Here is a 25,581-nt window from a genome sequence, read left to right on the forward strand (position 1 = left end):
TGGGGGCTGTATTGTCCCCCGTGCAGGGTCGTGTGTGTGCACCACTGCAGAATATGATGGTATAAGTCTAGACTGACATTCAAAATTCTGTTGGTAGTTTTCAGAAACACTTGACAAGTTTGTTATTAGACACATTTCTGAGCCGTACTTCTTTAAGGCTATGTGCACACTGTGCGGATTTGCCAGCGGATCCGCAGCGGATTGGCCTCTGCGGATTCGCAGCAGTTTTCCATCAGGTTTACAATACCATGGAAAACCAAATCCGCCGTGCCCATGGTGCGGAAAATACAGCGCGGAAGGCGCTGCTTCCTGTCCTGGCCGCACCTTCTACTGTATGAGCGGTCACGTGGGGCCGCTCATTTACAGTAATGAATGTGGCTCCACCCCTATGGGAGGTGGAGCCGCATATTCATGACTGTAATTGGCGGCCCCACGTGACCGCTCATACAGTAGAAGGTGCGGCCAGGACAGGAAGCAGCGCCAGCCAGCGAGGGAGCCGGGTGAGTATTTTAAGAACAGCGGGTGGGCGCACAGGGGGTGGGAGCGAGGTGGGGACATGGAGCTTTATTTTAGACATGAGAACCAAAAAAACAAAAACGAATATTCATATCTTCTCTACAGCAAACGCTGCTGCAGGAAAGATATGAATGGGGCTTCAGCACCAGTGGGGGGGACAGCGCTTACTGTAGCGCTGTCTCCTGCACGGCACACGGACTGCACACAGACAACGTCCGTGTGCGGTACGTGTTTTACACGGACCCATTGACTTTAATGGGTCCGTGTAATCCGTGCGCTCCCACGAACACTGACATGTCTCCGTGTTTGGCACACGGAGACACGGTCCGCAAAAAATCAATGACATCTGCACAGATGCATTGATTTTAATGTGTCTACGTGAGTCAGTGTCTCCGGTACATGAGGAAACTGTCACCTCACGTACCTGAGCCACAGACGTGTGAAACCGGCCTAATGGCTGTCTCACAGGAACATGGTTTACACGTATCACAGCTCCTGGGCAGAGGAAGAAACAAAGGAGTATACAGACAGGACAGCATGGCATTGTAACTTGGGCTTTCTTTGAAGTAAAAAATTTTGCTTTTGTTTTATCACGGGAGCATTATTAATCAAGTCAATGAGGTTGGTACTGCAGCTGCCACTCAGCTAATATGTTCAGAGGGCTGGAGACGAGCAGAAATACTTGCTCCTGGGATTAAATAGGACCATAAGTGACTTGTGCTCCCCTCCCACACCCCAGCCAGGAGCTGTGATATGTACTGACCATGGATAGGAGCAGCTCTGCACAGTCACACAGCCATTACACAGTACACAGCAGGACACCATTTATAAGATTGCAAGGAAGAGGGAGGATGAAGGAAAAGTCAGCTCACCGAAATGCCTTGCAACATGTTTGCAAAAATCATGCACACAGAGCCGTCCTAGTCTAAGGCTACTTTCACACTAGCGTCGTACGACGCACGTCGCAATGCGTCATTTTGCAGATGCAGAAAAAACGCATCCTGCAAAGTTGTTTGCAGGATGCGTTTTTTCTCCATAGGCTTGTATTAGCAACGCATTGCCACACGTTGCAACCGTCGTGCGACGGTTGTGGCGGACCGTCGGCACCAAAAAACGTTGCTTGTAACGTTTTTTGGTGCGTTGTGTCCGCCATTTCCGACCACGCATGCGCGTCCGGAACTCTGCCCCCTCCTCCCTGCAACTCACACTGGGGCAGCGGATGTGTTGTAATAATGCATCCGCTGCCACCGTTGTGCTGCGTTGTCACAGGATGCGTTGGTACGTCGGCCCGACGCTAGTGTGAAAGTAGCCTAAGATGTGGTCAGTGAGGCAGGAAGGAAAGGAGGGGTTCTCCAGAGATGAGGTAAGTAGAATCCACCAGTAAGATAAAAAGTAACTTTTAATTTATTGAAAAATTGTTTGCAACCAGTATAGCAGTATAGGACTCGGTTCAGATGGTACACATAAAGGAAACCAACGCGTTTCAGCGATATACCTTAGTCACCATACCATGATTAAGGCATATCGCTGAAATGCGTTGGTTTCCTTTATGTGTAAGATCTGAACGGAGTCCTATACTGGTTGCAAACAATTTTTCAATAAATTAAGTTACTTTTTATCTTACTGGTGGATTCTACTTTCCTCATGGCTGAAGAACCCCTCCTTTCCTTCCTGCTACATTTATAAGATTATCGCAATACAAGAACTTTTTTTTTACACCTCCAATTGTGGAACATATTATTGTTTCAAGATCTATTGATTTAAAATGTACGTTTTCGCGGAATATATTTAAGAGCCTAGACTCTTGGCTTTCTTTGATAACAGGAATGTGACGACTTGGCTCTGAAATAGATCCCAATGAATCCAGATATATCCCATAAACCTATATTTCAGCTAAACCTAACTTAACTTTATAACACTATTACATTTAATCTGCATAAAAGAGATAATCTTAGATGCAGCCTCGTGCTAGAACGCTAAAGATTGACTTAGTAAGGCAGTGTGTGCTGACCCCCAGTAGTTCCCAGTCATGAGCTTCTCCAAAGTAAGGACCTTTACCCATTATAGTTTATGGTGCTAAGCAGGAGTGTCTGCAAAAAGAAACAAATCAAACTCTGCGATTTTAAACCAATGAGTCCCTGAAAAATTAAGGACTGTGCGTAGATACCATCTGGGTGTCATGAAAGTGCTTCCCATCTTTAAATTTTCTAATGGTTTGGAGAAGATTGTAGGGCTTCTTTTTTCCCATACGAAAAAAACTGATGCCATACTGATGGCTAATAGACCAAAAATGGATAAAATGAGATCCAGCACACTGATACAAAGTCAATTTGTTCCCATAAGCAACCCCCATCCACTTGTTCCCTCTGCAAAAAAAAAAAAAAAAAACTTCACATGTGGGACGTTGCATAGATGTGCTGCCACACCTGTGCTGGAGGCTGTAGAAGCTTAGCACATCACCAGCACTTGCAATTCCATGATACAGGTATTGCACATCAATAAATAAGAGTTTATTACAATGATCTGTAAATAGTCCAGTTATGGTTTAGTTTTGAACCATTATGCATTTGGACAAAACACTTGATTCAGACTTAATTTTTTTTCCCTTCCTTTGTAAAGGGCTTGGCATGCCCGTCCATACGATTGCCACATACCGGCCTTCCTATGCTTGTTATGCACATTACTGGGTTTTTCTAAAATTCGAAAAATTTCTTGATAATAAAGGTTCTTGGTTTTTTTCCTCCTTTCCCTATCAACATACTTAATTATTCTTAAGAAATGACTTTTCTTTTCCATTTATTTATTTTTTAAACTTTATATGCAAAAGCCGAGCATGAGTTTATCCTATCAATGGTGCACATCTCCTCTGTACTCCACATCAGGGATATATATATTATTATTATTATTATTATTATTATTATTATACATACGCTCAGGATTTTCATAGCTTACGTGCAGTCTGTTAACATTTTCAACCATTGCGGATAGATACATCATACATCACTGACACCGCTCGGTAACGCAGCGCTGCCAGGATTTTGGAAAGATCATTAATTATTTAATTACAACGTCTGGCGTATTTTGTGCTCATTTTACCACTTCGTCCAAAGGTCCATTTACACGACAGGATGAAATATCTGTTTCATGTCGGTGTATTAGAGGTGTGTTAGGGTATGTGTCCACGTTCAGGATTGCATCAGGATTTGGTCAGGATTTTTCATCAGTATTTGTAAGCCAAAAACCAGGAGTGGAACAATTAGAGGAAAAGTATAATATAAACATATGCTCCACTTTTGCATTTATCACCCACTCCTGGTTTTGGCTTACAAATACTGATGAAAAATCCTGACCAAATCCTGATGCAATCCTGAACGTGGACACATACCCTTACTGTTTCTGCAAATAAGGGTATATTATTTTGTATAATGAAAAGCTTTACAACCATCCAATATAATATTTGTATTCATTCCCACTGGGTTTCCAGTGTGATCACTATATTAACCGAACAAGATTTGTATCCATAGAAGTAACGTTGTTACTTTCTGTGGTATGACAGCAAGCCGAGGTATTGAAAATGGTGAGAAATCGGTATAGAAAATATATTGGGAGATTATAGAACAATTATTTATATACGAAGAATGAGGCTACGTGCACACGTTGCGGAAAGTCCTGTGGATTTTTCCGGACTGATTTTGGTAAATCCGCAGGTAACCCGCACTGCGGATTACCTGCTGGATTACCGATTTTTTTGTGCGGATTTCACGTGCAGATTTACACCTGCGGATTCTTATTATGGAGCAGGTGTAAACCGCTGCGGAATCCGCACAAAGTATTGACATGCTGCGGAATAAACAACGCTACGTTTCCGCGTGGTTTTTTTTTTTCCACAGCATGTGCACTGTGGATTTTGTTTTCCATAGGTTTACATGGTACTGTAAACTCAGGGAAAACAGCTGCGGATCCGCAGCAAAATCTGCAACGTGTGCACACAGCCTAAGACTTATTTGCTGGAAGTAGAGATGTGCAAAAAGATTTTCAGTACTCTGTTCCGACCTCTCATCCGATCCACTGCTGCGGCTGAACGGACTTCTGCTGCTGGTATCCTCATCTGGGAATCTTCATAGTGAACGGGTCTCGCCCAATATCATGATGATTCAGGGTCTAGGATGAGACGAGCGCACAGCAGATGCCAACGGTGTCGGCCACAGGGTGAAGTCCGAGCTGCAACATCGGAACGGACAGGATAGAACAGGGTACTACAGAACTTTTTTGCTCATCTCTATCTGGGACAGTAATATCCCTTTAGGAAATTCATGTATGACCGTGTTCTGGGTCAGAATTTTGCATCAGTATTTGTAAGAGAACCAGGAGTGGATGAAAAACAGCAGGGTTTTTTTGTTTGTTTTTTCTCCGTATTACTCCACATGAGAAATCCAGTGTTGCCAGGAGAAACACTATGTATATTACCCATATTTTTGATTACCGTAGTTTTTCATGCGTGTTTTGTTTTTGATGCATTTTATATTTATTCAATTGCATGAATATAAAAGCATTGTCGTTGTGCGATTTAAAAAAAAAAAAAAAAAAATGCACCAGAGTTTAAAAACCATAAGTAAAAAGGCACTGTGTGAATGGCAATTCAGAAATTATTTGTTCTCCACTTCTGTAACATGCAGCATTTTTTTTCCCCTGCACAGAAAAAAAGGCCACAAAACACACTGTGGGTGAAAAAAGTCCTAATGAAAAGAATTGCACCACTTCTGTATTTTAACCCCACTCCTGGTTTTTGTTTTGAAAAAAACAAAAAAGCAAAATACTGACCAAAATTATTTCAATGGCCATGTTCAACTGTGAACAAGGTAATTTTGGTGTGAAATATCAGTTTCCTGCTCCCGATTTATACAGTCTGTTTGCATTGTTATATGTATATTAGTTATGATGTTATGAAACGCTGACAAATGTGCGTTACCGATGGGTTAATGGTTCTCATTTCTGTATTGGTGTCAGTGTCACACCATGGCCCTGAGCATTACCAAATGTTCATAACCATCACACACACCGATTACCCAGCATTATATTGGATTGTTTTTATGCAAAAAAAAAACAGTTAAAATTAAAAATGGCACAAAATGGTGATAGAAGCAGTAAGGAGGAGATGGGAATATTTCTCTACAATGATCGTCCTCTGCACTTTGTAAAGGTTGGGAAACAATTTTATCCTATTTTGTATTTTTTCTTTACTTTTGCGTTTGTCTTGATTTTTAGATAATTTGTAACGTGTTAATTCATTGTACAATAAAGCAATTTGTATTTAATAAACTGCGAATAAACGTTATTCAGTCCAGTCGTGTCCGTGTTTGTTGAATGCACCTTTTTAGTTGTTGCCATTCATCTTGTCATAGACATACAGCATAAGCCCACATCTGGATGTAGGGTGAGTGGGTGCTAAGGAACAGAGATGAGCGAATATCGTCGGCTCCCTCCTTATACTGAAGTAGATGCAGCGGGAACCTGGATACCTGGAGCGCTCCCGATTAATCAGGTGTTCGGAGCCGCAACTGCATGTGTCGTGGCTGTGTGACCGTTACATCACACAGGCTCTCTCCATGCATGTGTTGTGACTGTCACACAGCTGCGACACATACAACTGCGGAGCTGATCAGCCGGAGCGAGCTTCCCTCTGCAGCTTATTCAGTAAGTACCATAGCTTGCCAAATAAGCCCGGACCCAATCAAATTCGCTCATCTCTACTCAAGAGCCACCAACAGGTCATGTTTTCAGGATTTCCTTAGTATTGCACAGGTGATCATTTCATCACCTGCTCAAGCGTTAATTCCATCACCTATGCAATACTAAGGAAATTCTGAAAGCACACAGCAGAAGCTGCAGAGATCAGCAGCAGGGTCCTGGCTTGTGGTGCTTTCACACTGTATTTTGGCACCCATTCGTTGGTCCCTTTTGGTGCTTATGTCTGTATCCCCCCACCCCTCCTCCCCAACCCAGCGAAATTGCATTCAGGTGTAGACGCCAACAGGGCTATAGACAATAATTTTGCCGATAGTGAATGTGCGCTCTGTTGTGTATCCTGCTCGATCTGCAAAATTATAGTTTATGGCCTTGTCGGCGAATACATCTGAATCCCGTTTTGCAGGGGGTTCAGACATAAGCCCAGACGGGACCAGTGAACAGGTGTCTGAAGGCAATGGGATAGCACAGTTAGGCTATATGCTCACATTGCAGATTTGACTGTGGAATTTTCTGTGCAGATTCTGTATTTCTTGGTAGAAAACGCAGGTCAGAATCTGCACCTTTTTTTTTTTGTATGTGCACACGTTGCAAACTTTTGTGCAGATTTTTTCCTTTTTTTTACCCCTGCGGATTTCTATTATGGAATGGGTGCATAAATGCAGCAGATCTGCAAAAAGAATTTACATGGTCCTTTTTTGACTCTACTGCGTTTTCCGTGCACCATCAACACAGCATTTTTTATTTTTTTTTGCCATTGATTTACATTGTACTGTAAATTACTTGTGGACCTGCAGTGTTTCTGCACGGAAAAAAACACTGCAGATCTGCAGGAAATCTGCAATGTGTGCACATACCCTTACATTGTGGGACCCTCCCAGACCCTCAGGAGACCACCACTCTCAAATATATCTGTATCTACATGACCCTGGTGCAGTTAATCATGATAGATCACAGCACTACGGCCTCCAGCTCTACCGCTCTAGATCACAGCACTATGGCCTCTGGCTCTACCGCTCTAGATCACAGCACTATGGCCTCCGGCTCTACCGCTCTAGATCACAGCACTATGGCCTCCGGCTCTATAGATCACGGCACTATGGCCTTCGGCTCTACTGCTCTAGATCACAGCACTATGGCCTCTGGCTCTACCGCTCTAGATCACAGCACTATGGCCTCTGGCTCTACCGCTCTAGATCACAGCACTATGGCCTCCGGCTCTATAGATCACGGCACTATGGCCTTCGGCTCTACTGCTCTAGATCACAGCACTATGGCCTTCGGCTCTACCGCTCTAGATCACATCACTATGGCCTCCGGCTCTATCGCTCTAGATCACATCACTATGGCCTCTGGCTCTACCGCTCTAGATCACAGCACTATGGCCTTCGGCTCTACCGCTCTAGATCACATCACTATGGCCTCTGGCTCTACCGCTCTAGATCACATCACTATGGCCTCTGGCTCTACCACTCTAGATCACATCACTATGGCCTCCGGCTCTACCGCTCTAGATCACATCACTATGGCCTCTGGCTCTACCACTCTAGATCATAGCACTATGGCCTCTGGCTCTACTGCTCTAGATCACATCACTATGGCCTCCGGCTCTACCGCTCTAGATCACATCACTATGGCCTCTGGCTCTACCGCTCTAGATCACATCACTATGGCCTCCGGCTCTACCACTCTAGATCACATCACTATGGCCTCTGGCTCTACTGCTCTAGATCACATCACTATGGCCTCCGGCTCTACCGCTCTAGATCACATCACTATGGCCTCTGGCTCTACCGCTCTAGATCACAGCACTATGGCCTCCGGCTCTACCACTCTAGATCACAGCACTATGGCCTCTGGCTCTACCACTCTAGATGACATCACTATGGCCTCCGGCTCTACCGCCCTAGATCACATCACTATGGCCTCTGGCTCTACCGCCCTAGATCACATCACTATGGCCTCTGGCTCTACCGCCCTAGATCACATCACTATGGCCTCTGGCTCTACCGCTCTAGATCACAGCACTATGGCCTCTGGCTCTACCGCTCTAGATCACATCACTATGGCCTCTGGCTCTACCGCCCTAGATCACAGCACTATGGCCTCTGGCTCTACCGCTCTAGATCACAGCACTATGGCCTCCGGCTCTACCACTCTAGATCACATCACTATGGCCTCCGGCTCTACCGCCCTAGATCACAGCACTATGGCCTCTGGCTCTACCACTCTAGATCACAGCACTATGGCCTCCGGCTCTACCACTCTCTATCTTGTAGACAGCAGGTTGCTTTATGGCTGCAGCCTGTAGGACATTGAGGGGCACATACAATGCCAGCGTCCTGGGCCAGGAGCTGCAGTGATGACGCCGTATTGCTTGTCTACTCTTTGACGTTAATGCTGGGGTCACACAAGTGTGTGTGTGTGTGTATATGTGTATGTATATATTATACACACACATAATCCAGAAAAGTGGGATGACTTTTTGTTTTTTTTTCTTCCCATCAAGTGTCAGTTTTTTACAAGACTGTAATGCATCTGGAAAAATTCTATGCCACACTGGGTCTGTATGACATGCGACTATTTTTTTTTTTCCCCTTTTCACACCCATCCAATTTTGGAGTGAAATCACATCACACAGTAATGAAAAAAATCTTTCATCGGCAAGTTAGGTAAATCTAAATATATTAGGCTTTATTACAAGTGTCTCTCTCTTGGACATTACTAATTGTTAGAGGGGCACTTTACTGGCAATGTTACTTTTGGGGGGCGGTCAGGACAATATACCGTAATATGGGCACACAAGTGACTGTAACGTTCACTAAGTATTGCACACAGGAGTATTGTTATTCTTTAGGGCATTAGGTTGAGGGGTGTGAAGGAAAAGTCACAAGTCCAATGTGTCAGTCCTAACCGCTGCAGCCAGTCAGGGCAGCCTGATGGAAAGGCCTGACTGGCATTACTGAGCTTCCTGCCATTCCATCTGGCCCAGTCATTGCACCTTCCAGACACACCAGGGCTGCAGCTCGGGGATTTTCTGTCTATTTTCTATGTCTTTTTCTACCACTAACAAGGTCAGTAGTTTTGGGGGGGTCAATGTGGGCTATAAAGGTGGTCTCACTGCAGTAGAGGTTCGACTGATGGGCACAGTTCTGCTCCACTCCCAGCCTATGGCCTGGCTGCAATAGCTGTGGGCAGGATTCATCTGTGACCACCCCTACAAGCAGACCACTGGCGCAGCACCTCCGTTCTGGGGGTCCCAGTGATCCTACAGAAAAAGATTTCTTGTCCGACAACCACTTTCTTAGTGCATGGAAACGTCAAGCACCTGACCTGCATTTCCTGACGCCTTTTTAAAAAGTTCTGGTAGCTGAACCTTCCACAGTGTGATGAGGGCACAGTCACACCTGCGGCATTCATTGCTCCCCGCTCACACTGAGGATGACACGTCTGCAGCAGCACGATGGCGGCGGTCCCTCCCCTAGGATCACACTGTACGTATGAAGCTCCGCCTACGTGGTGTAGGTCACGTGGTGGGCCGTGGCGCCGCCCTCTTCCCTAATGCTCGCTCAGTGCGGCGGCGCCGGCTCGTGTATGCAGCGCTGCAGGTTGTCGCTGTGTATCGCTGGCAGCGCAGTAGCAGCGCTCGTCACTTTCTGCCTCCTGTTCTGTGCGCTGCCCCCGGGGCGGACCATGGCCAAGAGCGGCGGTAAGGCCCAGCGCCGATGTCACTGCTGTCACCAGAGCTCTAGTAGGAGTATAATAAATGGGAACTTACTGACCGCTATGCATTCTGGAACACAAGACAAATTGGGGCCGTTTTCTGATTTAAAGGGGTTGTCCAGTGAATGCAGATGATGATTTATAGCGATCAAAAGAGCACTACAATGGGGGGTCTAGAATGGAGCGGAGGCGCATAGTGTCCCTGACTGCTGCTTCAGTCCTTCTCTGTGACACTGGGGCCGGACCCCACGATAAGTTACCACCGGCCTGTGGAGAGCCGACAACACCGTGAACTTCTTGTCAGGAGAATGTGCAAAATCCTCTTCACAGGAAGAGGACAGGAACTCCACAGCGCCACCTGTTGGAAGCAGCCATCCTACAAGTCACTATTGACCCATTAACAAGCCTTGGAATGTGAAACCTTTAGGCCATGTTCACACTATGCGGTTTTTACTGCGGAACCGCGGCGATTTTGCCGCTGCGGGTCCGCAGCTGTTTTCCATGCAGGGTACAGTACAATGTTACCCTATGGAAAACAGAAACCGCAGTGCACATGATGCGGAAAAACCCGAAAAAAAACGCACAGAATTGCTGCGGAAAAAAAGAAGGACCATGTCACTTCTTTGTGCAGAATCGCAGCGATTCTGCACCCATAGAAGTGCATTGATCCGCTTACTTCCCACATGGGGCTGTGCACACCATGCGGGAAGTAAGCGGATAATGTGCGGGTTATACCCCTCCAGGCCCCGGGAACCATATTTGTATTTAAAAAAAAAAGAATTAAAATAAAAAATCATGTATACTCACCTCTGAAGTCTCAGCGCTGCACGCGGCCGTCCGGTCTCAGGTTTGCTATGCGACCAGGACCTTCGGTGACATCGCGGTCACATGACCGTGACGTCACCGAAGGTCCTGGTCGCACAGCATCTTTGGAACCGGACCGCCGCCTGCAGCGCCCAGGAGATCGGGACGTCAGAGGGTGAGTATATCATCATGATTTTATTATTTTTAACACTACTATTGATGCTGCATATTGCTGAATATGCAGCATCAATAGTAGGGGTAAATCCCGCAGCGGAACCCGCAGAACAAACCGCGATTAATCTGCAGGGATAACCGCAGCGGGTTTGCCCTGCAGATTTATCAAATCCGCTGCGGGAAAACCCGCGGGACAAAAAGGAACGTGTGAATGTGGCCTTAAGGTACCGTCACACGACGCTGCAGCGATCTAGACAACTATGCCGATCGCTGTGTGGTCGCTGGAGAGCTGTCACAAAGACAGCTCTCCAGCGACCAACTATGCGAAGTCCCCTGGTAACCAGGGTAAACATCGGGTTACTAAGCGCAGGGCCGCGCTTAGTAACCCGATATTTACCCTGGTTACCAGTGAAAATGTAAAAAAAAAAAAACACTACATACTTACATTCCGATGTCTGTCCCCCGGCGTTCTGCTTCCTGCACTGACTGAGGGCCGGCCATAAAGCAGAGTGTTGACGTCACCGCTGTGCTTTACGGCCGGCCGGCGCTGACAGTGCAGGAAGCAGAACGCCGGGGGACAGACACCGGAATGTAAGTATGTAGTGTTTGGTTTTTTTTACATTTACACTGGTAACCAGGGTAAACATCGGGTTACTAAGCGCGGCCCTGCGCTTAGTAACCTGATATTTACCCTGGTTACCAGTGAAGACATCGCTGAATCGGCATCACACACGCCGATTCAGCGATGTCTGCAGGAGATCCAGCGACGAAATAAAGTTCTGGCCTTTCTGCTCCGACCAACGATGTCACAGCAGGATCCAGATTGCTGCTGCGTGTCAAACACAACGATATCGCTAGCCAGGACGCTGCAACGTCACGGATTGCTAGCGATATCGTTGTTAAATTGTTCAGTGTGAAGGTACCTTTACACTAAACGACTTACCAACGATCACGACCAGTGATACGACCTGGCCGTGATCGTTGGTAAGTCGTTGTGTGGTCGCTGGAGATCTGTCACACAGACAGCTCTCTCCGGCGACCAACGATCAGGGGAAAGACTTCGGCATCGTTGAAACTGTCTTCAACGATGCCGAAGTCCCCCTACAGCACCAGGGTAAATATCGGGTTACTAAGTGCAGGGCCGCGCTTAGTAACCCGATATTTACCCTGGTTACCATTGTAAAAGTAAAAAAAAAACCACTACATACTCACATTCTGATGTCTGTCACGTCCCCCGCCAGCGTCCACAGAGTTAAAACTGCTTTCGGCAGGAGCACTGCTAATGCACGAGCTGCTGCCGAGAACTTCCCTGCACTTTCTGTGTCAGCGCCGGCAGTAACAGCGGTGACGTCACCGCTGTGCTCTGCTTTACGGCCGGCGCTGACACAGTGGACGCCGGGGGACGTGACAGACATCAGAATGTGAGTATGTAGTGTTTTTTTTTTTAACTTTTACAATGGTAACCAGGGTAAATATCCAGTTACTAAGCGCGGCCCTGCGCTTAGTAACCCGATATTTACCCTGGTTACAAGTGAACACATCGCTGGATCGGCGTCACACACACCAATCCAGCGATGACAGCGGGTGATCAGCGACCAAAAAATGGTCCTGATCATTCCCCAACGATCTCCCAGCAGGGGCCTGATCTTTGGTCGCTGTCACACATAACGAGATCGTTAGCGGGATCGTTGCTACGTCACCAAAAGCGTGACGTTGCAACGATGTCATTAACGATATCGTTCTGTGTGACGGTACCTATAGGACAAAAGCCAAATCGGAATCTGTTTGCAGACGCGGTGTTTCAGGGTATTGTCCCCTCATCAGTGTCACAAGTATGAGAACTGATTTAACCTCAGTTTAGAGCCTCTCACCCAGCCAAATCAGCTCTCATACTTTGCACTGACGAGGGCCATTAGTGCGAAACACCACGTCTGCAAACTGCGATTCTGATTTGGCTTTTGTCCTAAGTCACATTTAGGCCATGTTCACACGTTCCTGATTTCCATCCTTTTTTTTCTGCACTAGAAACCGCAGCTCTTGGCAGAAAACGCAGGTCCTTTTTTTGGTGCGTTTTTTGATGCGTTTTTTGATGCGTTTTTTAGTGCGTTTTTTTATGCAGTTTTCTATGCAGAGTCTGTGTGTTTTCTAGGGAGTTTTTTAGGGTTAAAATGGCTGAAAATACCCTACCCCTAACCCTAACCCTACCCCTAACCCTATTCTAACCTTAGTGGAAAAAAAAAAAAAATTCTTTATTTTTTTTATTGTCCCTACCTATGGGGGTGACAAAGGGGGGGGAGGGTCATTTACTATTTTTTTTATTTTGATCACTGAGATAGGTTATATCTCAGTGATCAAAATGCACTTTGGAACGAATCTGCCGGCCGGCAGATTCGGCGGGCGCACTGCGCATGCGCCCGCCATTTTGGAAGATGGCGGCGCCCAGGGAGAAGACGGCCGGAGGGACACCGGGAGGCCGGGTAAGTATAAGGGGGGGAGATGAGGGCACGGGGGGGGGCGTCGGAGCACGGGGGGTGGCATCGGAGCATGGGGGGGGTGGGATTGGGGCACGGGGGGCAGCCACACTGCAGCGGTTCTGCACCACAAACCGCAGGAAAACCCGCAGATATATTTTTCATCTGCGGGTTTTACTGCGGGTTTGACCTCACAATGGAGGTCAATGGGTGGGTGCAGAACCGCTGCAGTTTTGCAAAAAGAAGTGACATGGTACTTCTTTTTTACCGCGGCTATTCAGCGCGGCTTTTTTTTCCCGATTCCCGCATCATGTGCACAGTGGTTCCTGTTTTCCATAGGGTACAGTGTACTGTACCCTGCATGGAAAACAGCTGCGGAGCCGCAGCGGCAAAATCGCGGCGGTTCCGCAGTAAAAAAATGCACTGTGTGAACATGGCCTTAAAGGGTCAATAGTGACCTGTAGGATTGCTGCTTCCAACAGGTGGCGCTGTAGAGTTCAAGTCCTCTTTCTCTCTGAAGATGCAATTTGCATATTAAATTTCCCAGAGGAGCATTGCACGGCGACTAAGCCTCCTTACCTTGGCATGCCAGAGTTGGTATGTTGCTCTCCACAAGGAGAATCCTTACCCCTTAGACCTTTGTCGGGAAAATGTGAATCAGAATATCTGCCCTTATCTCCCCCTCATCTCTCCATAGAATTTCATGTGCACCAACTGCCATCTCCTGTCCCAGTAATAGGAAATCTCACTGGATCATCCGTCAATTAAAGCACCAACACAGTGTTTTGTTTTAATTTCAGTGCTGGAGTGGTGCTACTAAAGCAAGACCCCTGCACCTAATATTATGCTCCCCACCCGCTGTCTTCAGCTTTTCCCGGGGCCTCTCCGGTCCTGAGCCGCGGACGTCAGAGGTAACGGCCACAAGCTCCGTGTCAGTCTATGAGCCTCGTTCTGCCTCTCATAGACTTACATTGAGTTGTGACTTCCGTCTCATCCAGCAAACAGGAGCGATCCGGCCGGTCACAATCTGCAGAAGAGAAGCGGTGCCGATTACAGAGTTACTTACGTTAGTGGCGCCACTCCAGCGCTGGGGAAAAAATAAAACCGCTGCAGTGGTGCTTTAATAATTTAGAGAATCAATGATCGGTCTGGGAGGAAAAAAGAAGCAGATTTCTCCAATAATCAATATATGAAAACGTTTTTTCTTTGTGTGTGCTATTGATTTGTGGAAATAAAATGTTAAATATTGGTTACAATTGACACGTTGATAAATCTGGATGGGGGTGACCAGATCTCCTCCCAATTTCAGCACTTTGCCAAACTGTAATGTGCAGCGAAAAGTGTGAACTGCTGCGTTTCTGTGTTTGAACAACTGGACACTCAGGAAAAAATAAGCACAAGCAATTTTTAAGGGAATTCTGGCAGAACCCCCGGATGCACTGAGAGCACCAGTGTGAACATTGGAAATAAAGCCGTTGTGTGGGTGTTTCCAGTATGACACCCTGATATTTACCGGCCACGTAGAAATGCTTGACAATTAACACATCCATGACCAATCTGAGTCTTTTTTTGTCATCTGTTGGGAATGTTATGAGCGTATAAATAATAGAAATGTGTATGCCGCCATCATATTTCACTGCAGGGAAACTACAAACTGACATATCTTTATCATTACTATCTCTTCCTTTCTCCTATATCCATTTTCTTGGAAATAAAAGTCCAGAACTTGTGTCCTTTTACTCGGCCTGACAGAGGATCGCTGTTGTTCTTCCCTTAGGTCGATGGCGAGAGGATATCTTGGATTATTTCCTGGACAAGGACCTGATAAACGTCAGAGATGGAGTAGAAATACTCTGGGAGCATGCGACAAACAGCAAGGAGAAGCTAGAGCAGGCGCTGCAGGGTGAGTAGTGTGGATCCCAGGCAGCTGTAGGTGACACAGAACCAGCACTCCACGGACATTTGGCTTTCTATGATGGATCCCAGTCACTTTCTTGCAGATCTTATATTTCAGTTGTAGATCTCGCCACCTTCTGACATCGGTGTACTACATGGTGATTAAAAAAAAAATAATCCCCAAAACGAAAAAGTGAATCACAGAGCAAAATATATATAAAATATAATGTCTTTATTAATCCAAATGATAACAATAAAACCAAGTAACAAAAGAAAAATCAGCAGGGTAAGTGGCACCAATGGGCTATGCTCAATAAATACAAATATAAGGGGGTATACATATGTTATATATTCAGAGCGGATAATCCACAGGGTGGGTAATAGGAGACATATTTAGCAGAGTACACAGTGGTTAAATGTGGCGGCCTGGATGGACATACAAAATATGCAGTCACTAATAGTAAACAACAATGAATATGTCTATAATGACCAGAATCAAACCATATATGCCCACATAGTGCATAATATAAATCAAGAGTCCCCAATATCCACAGTGGGTATACCGGCAGATGATAAACAGTAAGTAAAAAAAAAATATACCAACCTAAGTACAGAGCATAGAAGAGGCCCCGACGCGCGTTTCGCTTTCAATGCTTCCTCGGGGGGCCTAATACTCTGGGAGCATGCGACAAACAGCAAGGAGAAGCTAGAGCAGGCGCTGCAGGGTGAGTAGTGTGGATCCCAGGCAGCTGTAGGTGACACAGAACCAGCACTCCACGGACATTTGGCTTTCTATGATGGATCCCAGTCACTTTCTTGCAGATTTTATATTTCAGTTGTAGATCTCGCCACCTTCTGACATCGGTGTACTACATGGTGATTCAGTGCAAAAAGTGGCTGTGATTGACAGCTGCCCTCCTTCTCTAATAAAGGAGATCTAAGAAGTTCTTATTGACCCCATAGCACTTCAATCATCAGTGCTGAATGCAGGGCCGACAGGGTGGGGGTTCCCTTTTTACTTTTCAATCTGTCTAGTATCAATAATAAGAAGCAAAAAATCCAGCATCCGCAGCAATGTTTGGTAAAGTTAAAACATAACTGTTATTGCGACATTAAAACAAAAATGGGTAAAAAAAAACGCGGTAAGGAAAGGGGATGGTTAAAGGATCCTGAGGTCTACATGTCTAAGAGTGTGTGCGACACACATAGACTTGTGTCCCCTGAGATCCTTTTAAACCCCCCTATTCTCTTTTTGAGATTTTTTTTTTTTTACCAATTTTTTGTTTTAATGTCACAATAAAAGTCATGTTTTAACTTTACTAAGCCTTGCTGTGGATGCTGGATTTTTTCCTTCTCATTACTCCTGTCCCCCAGCTGTTGGTTTGGAGTATCCGTGCACCACAGTTGATGGAGGCAATCTATATTTGATGAGCTGATCTACTTTTTTCTTGTCTAGTATCAATGTCTGCTGTGTTTTATACCTTTAACCCAAACCACGGGCAGCAAGAATCAGACTTTGGCTGCATGAATCACATAGGGAGAGACCTGTCAGTCAAATTGATCAGGGTGGGGAGAAGCATCAGACTAGTCATTCGAGACACACAAGCTCTGATTCATCAAAGTGTTAATACCCAAAATCTGACATAAAACCTTACAGCAGAAATACATAAGTTTTTTTGTAAGGCGCTTACCACTTTTCAGATGTGCCTGATTTATTTAGAGGCATGCACCTCTTAATGAATCCAGCACCTCTGACTCCGGCACACCCCCAATAACTTGGGTCTTGGTCCTCTTGGAGAATCGAGGCCTATAGTGCCCGGCCAGCTTTTCAATATATCTTTTCTCTGACATCTCCAGCATTTCACAGGACACCTACGTAGTGCAATCACACAGTCAGTGTCTGATTCACATGGTTCTGATGAAAGGTTCCCTTTTAGGGCAGTCTCACACGTCCAGATAATTCCGGTACCGGAAAAATCAGTACCGGAATTATCCGTGTCCGTGTGCCGGTGCGTTTCTGTGGCACACCAGTGTGGCACACGTGTGCCGCCCGTGTGCCCACAGGGTACCACTTGCACCGTGCAGGAGACAGCGCTAAAGTTTAGCGCTGTCCCCTGCATCTGGTGCTGAAGCCGCGATTCACATCTTCCCTGCAGCAGCGTTTGCTGTAGAGAAGATATGAATAATCGTGTTTAACCCCTTAATGACAGCCAATACGTCTTTTAACTGACCTGAGATATAAGAGAATAGCCTCCCCATACAGGTGACAATCCAGCAGCTGTCGCTGTCCATTATAGCTGACAACTTTCTGCATCAGCCACGATCAGTGTTTGCACCTTCCAAATCTGTTTAACCCCTTAGATGCTGCTGTAAATAGTGACTACGTCATTATAAATGGTTAACAGAGTGTGGGGGCTTCATCTTTATCCCAATTGGTGCCCTCAGATCATGATTTTGTGGTCCTGATGTTTGCCGTGGCAATTCATGACCAAACAGCAGCATTAGCATCTGATGGCTTTTGTAACCTGTTCAGAAGTTAGAGGCATTTAGGTGGTAAAAATGCACATTTACATTCCTGTCATGCCACTTTGCATTAATTCCTGTAAAGCACCTGAAGGGTTAATAAACTACCTGACAGCAGTTTTCGATATGTCAGGGGGTGCTGTTTTTAAAATGGTATAACTTGTGGGGGTTTCCCAATATATGAGTCCCCTAAAGTCACTTCAAACATGGATAAGTCCCTAAAAAAATAAATTTTGTCAATTTCCTTGAAAAAATGAAAAATTGCTGCTACACTTTTAAACCTCCAAAAATGCTAACAAAATAAAATAACATTTTACAAATCATGCTGCTATAAAGCCGACATGTGGGAAATGTTATTTATTAATGGTTTGCTGTGGTATGACCATCTGGATTAAAGGGATAATCATTCAAACTTTGAAAATTGCTAATTTTTTAACATTTTTCTCAAATTTTTTGATATTTTTATAAACAAACACAAAACATATTGACCTAAATTTACCATTATCATAAAGTATAGTGTGTCAAGAAAAAACAGTCTCAAAATCACTGGGATTTGTTGAATCGTTGCAGAGTTATTACCACATAAAGTGACACTGGTCAGATTTCAAAAATTTGGCTCCGTCACTAAGGGGTTAAAATAAAGCTCCATGACCCCATAGCCCCCTCCCACCACCTATGCGCCCCCCCCCCCCCCCTGCTGTTATTAAAATACTCACCCGGCTCCCTCGCTGGCTGGCGCTGCTTCCTGTCCTGGCCGCACCTTCTACTGTATGAGCGGTCACGTGGGGCCGCTCATTTACAGTAATGAATATGCGGCTCTGCCCCTACAGGAGGTGGAGCCACATATTCATGATTGTAATGGGCGGCCCCACGTGACCGCTCATACAGTAGAAGGTGCGGCCAGGACATGAAGCAGCGCCAGCCAGCGAGGGAGCCGGGTGAGTATTTTAATAACAGCGGGGGGGGGGGGGGCGCACAGGGGGCGGGAGGGGGTTGGGGTCATGGAGCTTTATTTTAAACACGATTATTCATATCTTCTCTACAGCAAACGCTGCTGCAGGGAAGATATGAATCGCGGCTTCAGCACCAGTGGGGGGGGACAGCGCTTACAGTAGCGCTGTCTCCTGCACAGCACACGGACTGCACACGGACAACGTCCGTGTGCGGTACGTGTTTTACACGGACCCATTGACTTTAATGGGTCCGTGTAATCCGTGCGCTCACATGAACACTGACATGTCTCCGTGTTTTGCACACGGAGACACGGTCCGCAAAAAATCAATGACATCTGCACAGATGCATTGATTTCACTTTGTCTACATGTGTCAGTGGCTCCGGTACGTGAGGAAACTGTCACTTCACGTACCGGAGCCACTGACGTGTGAAAACGGCCTTAGGTATGGTCCACTCATGAAGTACGGCTGTTTACTGTGTAGTGGCAGTTGCTGAGAACTGAAGTTCGGCTCCTATTCATTTCAATAGCATCTGATCTGCAGTCCCTGAGAACGGCTACTACTTAATAAATGGAGCTGTGCTGGAACCGAATCCGGAGCTGATCCTTGGGGGTGCTGGGTTTGGAAACGCCATTGATCTGATATTTATGCCCTACCTATAGATTTGGTTATCTATTTCATTAGTGTGGATAACCCTTTTAAGGATTTAGATTGAGAAAAAAATGCTTTTTCTTGCTTTATGGAATTCTGAAGAGTTTTGTCTACAGCTTCTATGGAGACTTATGTGTCTCCATTATGAAAGACTGCAAACCAGCGGTGTGATCTGCCATAATACCTCCTCCGCCTGTCCACTACTTACTTTTTGATAGGTTATTTAGAATTAGCAGAAAGATGTAGACAGGCAATTAACAGTAAAAAGAAAGCATTTGCACTACTAAAGCAGGATGGCACCATTGAAGCTCTAAAAAACTATAGGGAGAAAAATACTTTATCTAAAAAACTAATTAAAGCTGCCAAAAAGGAAACAGAGAAGCACATTGCTAAGGAGAGTAAAACTAATCCCAAACTGTTCTTCAACTATATCAATAGTAAAAGAATAAAAACTGAAAATGTAGGCCCCTTAAAAAATAGTGAGGAAAGAATGGTTGTAGATGACGAGGAAAAAGCTAACATATTAAACACCTTCTTCTCCACGGTATTCACGGTGGAAAATGAAATGCTAGGTGAAATCCCAAGAAACAATGAAAACCCTATATTAAGGGTCACCAATCTAACCCAAGAAGAGGTGCGAAACCGGCTAAATAAGATTAAAATAGATAAATCTCCGGGTCCGGATGGCATACACCCACGAGTACTAAGAGAACTAAGTAATGTAATAGATAAACCATTATTTCTTATTTTTAGTGACTCTATAGCGACAGGGTCTGTTCCGCAGGACTGGCGCATAGCAAATGTGGTGCCAATATTCAAAAAGGGCTCTAAAAGTGAACCTGGAAATTATAGGCCAGTAAGTCTAACCTCTATTGTTGGTAAAATATTTGAAGGGTTTCTGAGGGATGTTATTCTGGATTATCTCAATGAGAATAACTGTTTAACTCCATATCAGCATGGGTTTATGAGAAATCGCTCCTGTCAAACCAATCTAATCAGTTTTTATGAAGAGGTAAGCTATAGACTGGACCACGGTGAGTCATTGGACGTGGTATATCTCGATTTTTCCAAAGCGTTTGATACCATGCCGCACAAGAGGTTGGTACACAAAATGAGAATGCTTGGTCTGGGGGAAAATGTGTGTAAATGGGTTAGTAACTGGCTTAGTGATAGAAAGCAGAGGGTGGTTATAAATGGTATAGTCTCTAACTGGGTCGCTGTGACCAGTGGGGTACCGCAGGGGTCAGTATTGGGAGCTGTTCTCTTCAACATATTCATTAATGATCTGGTAGAAGGTTTACACAGTAAAATATCGATATTTGCAGATGATACAAAACTATGTAAAGCAGTTAATACAAGAGAAGATAGTATTCTGCTACAGATGGATCTGGATAAGTTGGAAACTTGGGCTGAAAGGTGGCAGATGAGGTTTAACAATGATAAATGTAAGGTTATACACATGGGAAGAGGGAATCAATATCACCATTACACACTGAACGGGAAACCACTGGGTAAATCTGACAGGGAGAAGGACTTGGGGATCCTAGTTAATGATAAACTTACCTGGAGCAGCCAGTGCCAGGCAGCAGCTGCCAAGGCAAACAGGATCATGGGGTGCATTAAAAGAGGTCTGGATACACATGATGAGAGCATTATACTGCCTCTGTACAAATCCCTAGTTAGACCGCACATGGAGTACTGTGTCCAGTTTTGGGCACCGGTGCTCAGGAAGGATATAATGGAACTAGAGAGAGTACAAAGGAGGGCAACAAAATTAATAAAGGGGATGGGAGAACTACAATACCTAGATAGATTAGCGAAATTAGGATTATTTAGTCTAGAAAAAAGACGACTGAGGGGCGATCTAATAACCATGTATAAGTATATAAGGGGACAATACAAATATCTCGCTGAGGATCTGTTTATACCAAGGAAGGTGACGGGCACAAGGGGGCATTCTTTGCGTCTGGAGGAGAGAAGGTTTTTCCACCAACATAGAAGAGGATTCTTTACTGTTAGGGCAGTGAGAATCTGGAATTGCTTGCCTGAGGAGGTGGTGATGGCGAACTCAGTCGAGGGGTTCAAGAGAGGCCTGGATGTCTTCCTGGAGCAGAACAATATTGTATCATACAATTATTAGGTTCTGTAGAAGGACGTAGATCTGGGTATTTATTATGATGGAATATAGGCTGAACTGGATGGACAAATGTCTTTTTTCGGCCTTACTAACTATGTTACTATGTTACTATGTAGGCGGTCCGACTGCGGTGTCAGATTGTTCAAGGCTGGTTTGTTGTATGTCACTGTTATGTCCTATGAATGAGACATTTTACATACTGTCCTGTACATTTTACATGCAGTCTCTCATATTGTTTATTGTTGCTATGTGTTCCTGTGTTTTGCATAGCCGAAATCCTCCCTTTCCATGAAGTTTGTCCCTTCTGTCTCCCTGTCTCCCTCCCTGTTACTTCCTTCTTCTTCTCCCTGTGTATCAGTCTCCATCTTGGCTTCATTACAGGCTCATGTGCTTTCAGTTTGTCTGAAGGAAGTCTTTTTTACCTGCTGCTGTTTGTATGCATTCAGCAAGAATTCTTAAAGATATCAAAGTCTCCTCTGGATTCTTCATAACATGTGTGCCTGCAGCTGAGTTAAGCTATCTGTGAATGTCGCCAATTGTAAGTAGGGTGAAGAGATTCAGCATCTCACAGAGCCATATTTGCAGCCATAGGCCCTGTGGACAGAATAGTAAAAAAGACTTACTAGATTAATCTGTAAAGCCACCCACAGCTTCCATAAAGCTACAGAACTTTCTGCAGAGCATCTGCTCTCCGCATATAAGAGAGTATACAACCCCCTTCTCCCTGTGAATCAGGATGGCTGAAGGAATGACTACACGGTCTCTGCCAGACCCATTGTTAGAGGAAGAGTGCATAGAACTTGATCCACCATCTAGTGAGAAGGCTAGACGTCCCACAAAGCCCACATGGAAAGTAAGGGAGAATCTGGAATCCAGTAAATGTGATCTTCTCTGTGCTATGGCAGAGCTATGGCAAAAACTGCTGAGTCACATAGCCTGTCTCAGCCTGCTTCTCTCGAACGACCACCAGAGGGATCCCTTGCACAACTGTGTTCAGCTTATCGACTGTATGCAGAAATTGCAGCTCAGTGCTCCTCCGTGTTACAGAGACTTAACCCGTCAGTGTCCTGCAAAGAGCTGCAAGCTTTCCAACAACTTAACTCTGAGAGAGAAAGCATGGTGCGCAATATAAAATCCAAGACAGAGGCAAGAATCGCGCTAATAGCCGAGATATCTTGTATTTCCGGCTCAGCCAGACAGTCAAAGTGATCATCTAAGTCACGTTCTTCAAAATCCTCAACCCTCAGTGAATAGCTCGTAAGAGCACGTGCAGAAGCTGAGGCCACTAAAATACAAGCTGCCTTCGCTCAAAAGAAAACTGAGATAGAAATAGAGGCCCTAGAGAAGGAAAGAAAGGCAGAAAAAGAGGCCCTAGAGAAGAAAAAAAAGGCAGAAATAGAGGCCCTAGAGAAGGAATGTGAATATGCCGCAGCCATGGCAAGGTTAAAGGTCCTGGAACAAGCCATCAGTGAGAGCCAAAGAGACAGTGTCAGTTTAAGTGATTTTGATACTGAAGACCCTCTTAAGTGTACTAGAGACTATGTACAAAGCCAACACAGCGCTCCCCCTGCTCCTGCAATCCTTCCTGACTGCACAGATGCTCCCCTGAGACAACAGGACACAGATTGTTTACCCACATCCTGCACCCAAGGTCAGTACAATACGCTGCCCACCCTGCATCCTGATCCTCCTCTGTTCTCCGGAATGTACCGGAAACCTGCACCGCTCCAAGCCTTATACACAGAATGTACGTGCAGGCCAATATGCAGGCAAGTCACCACACTCCGGTCAGTCACACAGTTCTAGTCCCATGTGTGGCAGAAACTAAGCTCATTATGCCAGTTAATGGACTTAATGCCTACGCTGCCCCATATTTTCCTGCATTCCCAGGTCAAAGCACAGACTGTATAAACAATGCTACCCAGCCAGCAACGGTCCTTCCAAAATTGGAGAATGTTGAGATGACTGGCTTTGCAAGGTACATGATTCGGCGTGATCTAACTAAGACCAGTCTTACAAAGTTTGACGATAAACCTGAGAACTACAGGGGTTGGAAATGTACCTTTAAAACCAAAATCAGTGACCTAGGCATCACCGCCGCTGAAGAGCTAGACCTGCTAATCAGGTGGCTTGGGCCACAATCCACCGATTGGATCAAGAGACTTAAATCCGTCCACATCAGTAATCCTATTGCGGGTCTCACCACTGCATGGAAGAGACTAGAAAGAAGCTATGGCAGTACTGAGACCAAAGAAAAGACCCTGTTCAAGCGACTAGAGGAATCTCCAAAGGTATCTAGTAAGGACAGTACAAGGTTCCTAGAGCTCAGCGACCTCCTGTTAGAGCTTCAGCTGGTCAAAGCAAACCCGTACATGCCTGGCCTCAGCTACCTGGACACTGCTCATGGGGTAACCCTAATAGTTTCCAAGCTGCCGTCCAATATCCAAAATAAGTGGGCCATGGTTGGATCAAAATACAAAAGGGAAAACCAAGTCTCCTTCCCTCTATTTTCCTACTTCTGCGAGTTCATCGAAAATATTGCAGAGTGTAAGACTGATCCAAGTTTTTCCTATGAAGAACACAGCGACCCTGTTTCATCTCCTAAACACGAGAGTCCACATCTTAACTATAGGAACCGCCGAGCTCCAATGTCCATAACGAAGACTGATGTTCTTCCCACACCTACAGTATCACAAGATAAGAGCAACAAAGGTGAGAAGGTTGAGAATCCTAATCGTATGTGTCCCATTCACAAGAAACCTCACCGCTTAAAGAAGGGCATCGGCTTCAGAAAGAAACCACTCCAGGAACGCAAGAGCTTCTGAAGAACTTTGGGATATGTTATAGGTGCTGCACTTCTACTGAACACTTTGCTAAGGACTGTAAAATATCTAGTAAGTGTTTGGAGTGCGACAGTGAGGAGCATGTGCAAGCGCTCCATCCATCCCAATCTAACACTGCACAGCTTACTCCTTCCCCCACCACAAGGCAAGGCGGGGAGGATGAGGTTCAAACAGTGAGTTCTATCACAATATCTTCATGCGGAGAAGGCCTCTGGGACAAGTCGTGTACGAAGATATGCCTGGTGAATGTGTATCCCAAGGGTCAACCAGAGAAAACCGCAAGGGTGTATGTTATCCTGGACGATCAGAGCAACCGGTCACTTGCAAGGTCAGAAATCTTTGATATGTTTGACTTAAAGGGAAACTCTCACCCCTACACCCTGGGCACCTGCAGCGGTGTTACGGAGGCCTCTGGGAGAAGAGCCATTGGACTCATGGTGTCTTCTCTTGAGAACAATGTGAAGATACCCTTACCCACTCTGGTCGAATGCAACTAGATACCGTCCAACAGAGAGGAAATCCCAACTCCAGAGGCTGCACTCCATCACCCTCATCTAAGGACTTTGGCAGGCAAGATACCAGCTCTCGACAACAGCGCAAACATTCTGATCTTGCTTGGCAGAGACATTCTGCAACTACACAAGGTACGTAAGCAAATCAACGGGCCACACGACGCTCCATTTGCTCAACGCTTTGACCTAGGCTGGGTTATCATAGGCGATGTCTGTATAGGAAAGATGAAGAGACCCACGAGGATTTCCTCATTTAAGACTCACATTTTACCAAATGGTAGCAGCGCTTACTTTCAACCATGCCCACATCATTACTGAGTGAAAGAGAAGATAAGCGATAACAAGTGGATGAAAGAAACCTCTGACGACATGAACATATTCCTGTCCCGCAATGATGACCTCGGGCCAACAGTGTTCAACTCTACAAGAGAAGACAACCAGCTAGCACCTGCAAGAAAGGAAAAAGAGTTCGTAAAGATTATGGAAAAGAAATTCGCCCAAATGATTCAAATAGCTGGGTAGCACCTTTACCTTTTTGTTCTCCAAGAACAAGACTACCTAATAATCTGCAACAAGCAACGGCAAGGTTTTCATCCCTAAAACGCACCTTAAAGAGAAGGCCAGAGATGGAGA

The 25,581-nt window shown here is 45.4% G+C and overlaps 2 protein-coding genes across 2 annotated transcripts in view; both read left to right on the plus strand.

Annotated features, from left to right (window-relative positions):
- Positions 1-7,183: 7,183 nt before the first annotated feature.
- Positions 7,184-8,572, plus strand: LOC138656981 (uncharacterized). Its single transcript, XM_069744457.1, has one exon. The coding sequence runs from the start codon at positions 7,184-7,186 to the stop codon at positions 8,570-8,572; it is 1,389 nt and encodes a 462-aa protein (XP_069600558.1).
- Positions 8,573-9,818: 1,246 nt separating this feature from the next.
- The window catches only part of FAM151B (family with sequence similarity 151 member B), an 80,457-nt gene continuing 64,694 nt past the window's right edge, over positions 9,819-25,581 (plus strand). The window contains exons 1-2 of the mRNA XM_069750984.1: positions 9,819-9,970; positions 15,211-15,336. Of these exons, the coding sequence (XP_069607085.1) occupies positions 9,823-9,970; positions 15,211-15,336 (274 nt within the window). The 5' untranslated portion in view covers positions 9,819-9,822. The remainder of the gene's footprint in view (positions 9,971-15,210; positions 15,337-25,581) is intronic.

The sequence above is a fragment of the Ranitomeya imitator genome, chromosome 1 (assembly GCF_032444005.1).
Source record: "Ranitomeya imitator isolate aRanImi1 chromosome 1, aRanImi1.pri, whole genome shotgun sequence".
Lineage (NCBI taxonomy): Eukaryota > Metazoa > Chordata > Amphibia > Anura > Dendrobatidae > Ranitomeya > Ranitomeya imitator.

Bases quoted from the DNA above. Each gene is read 5' to 3' on its own strand.
- LOC138656981 (XM_069744457.1), top strand. From the start codon at position 7,184: ATGACCCTGGTGCAGTTAATCATGATAGATCACAGCACTACGGCCTCC.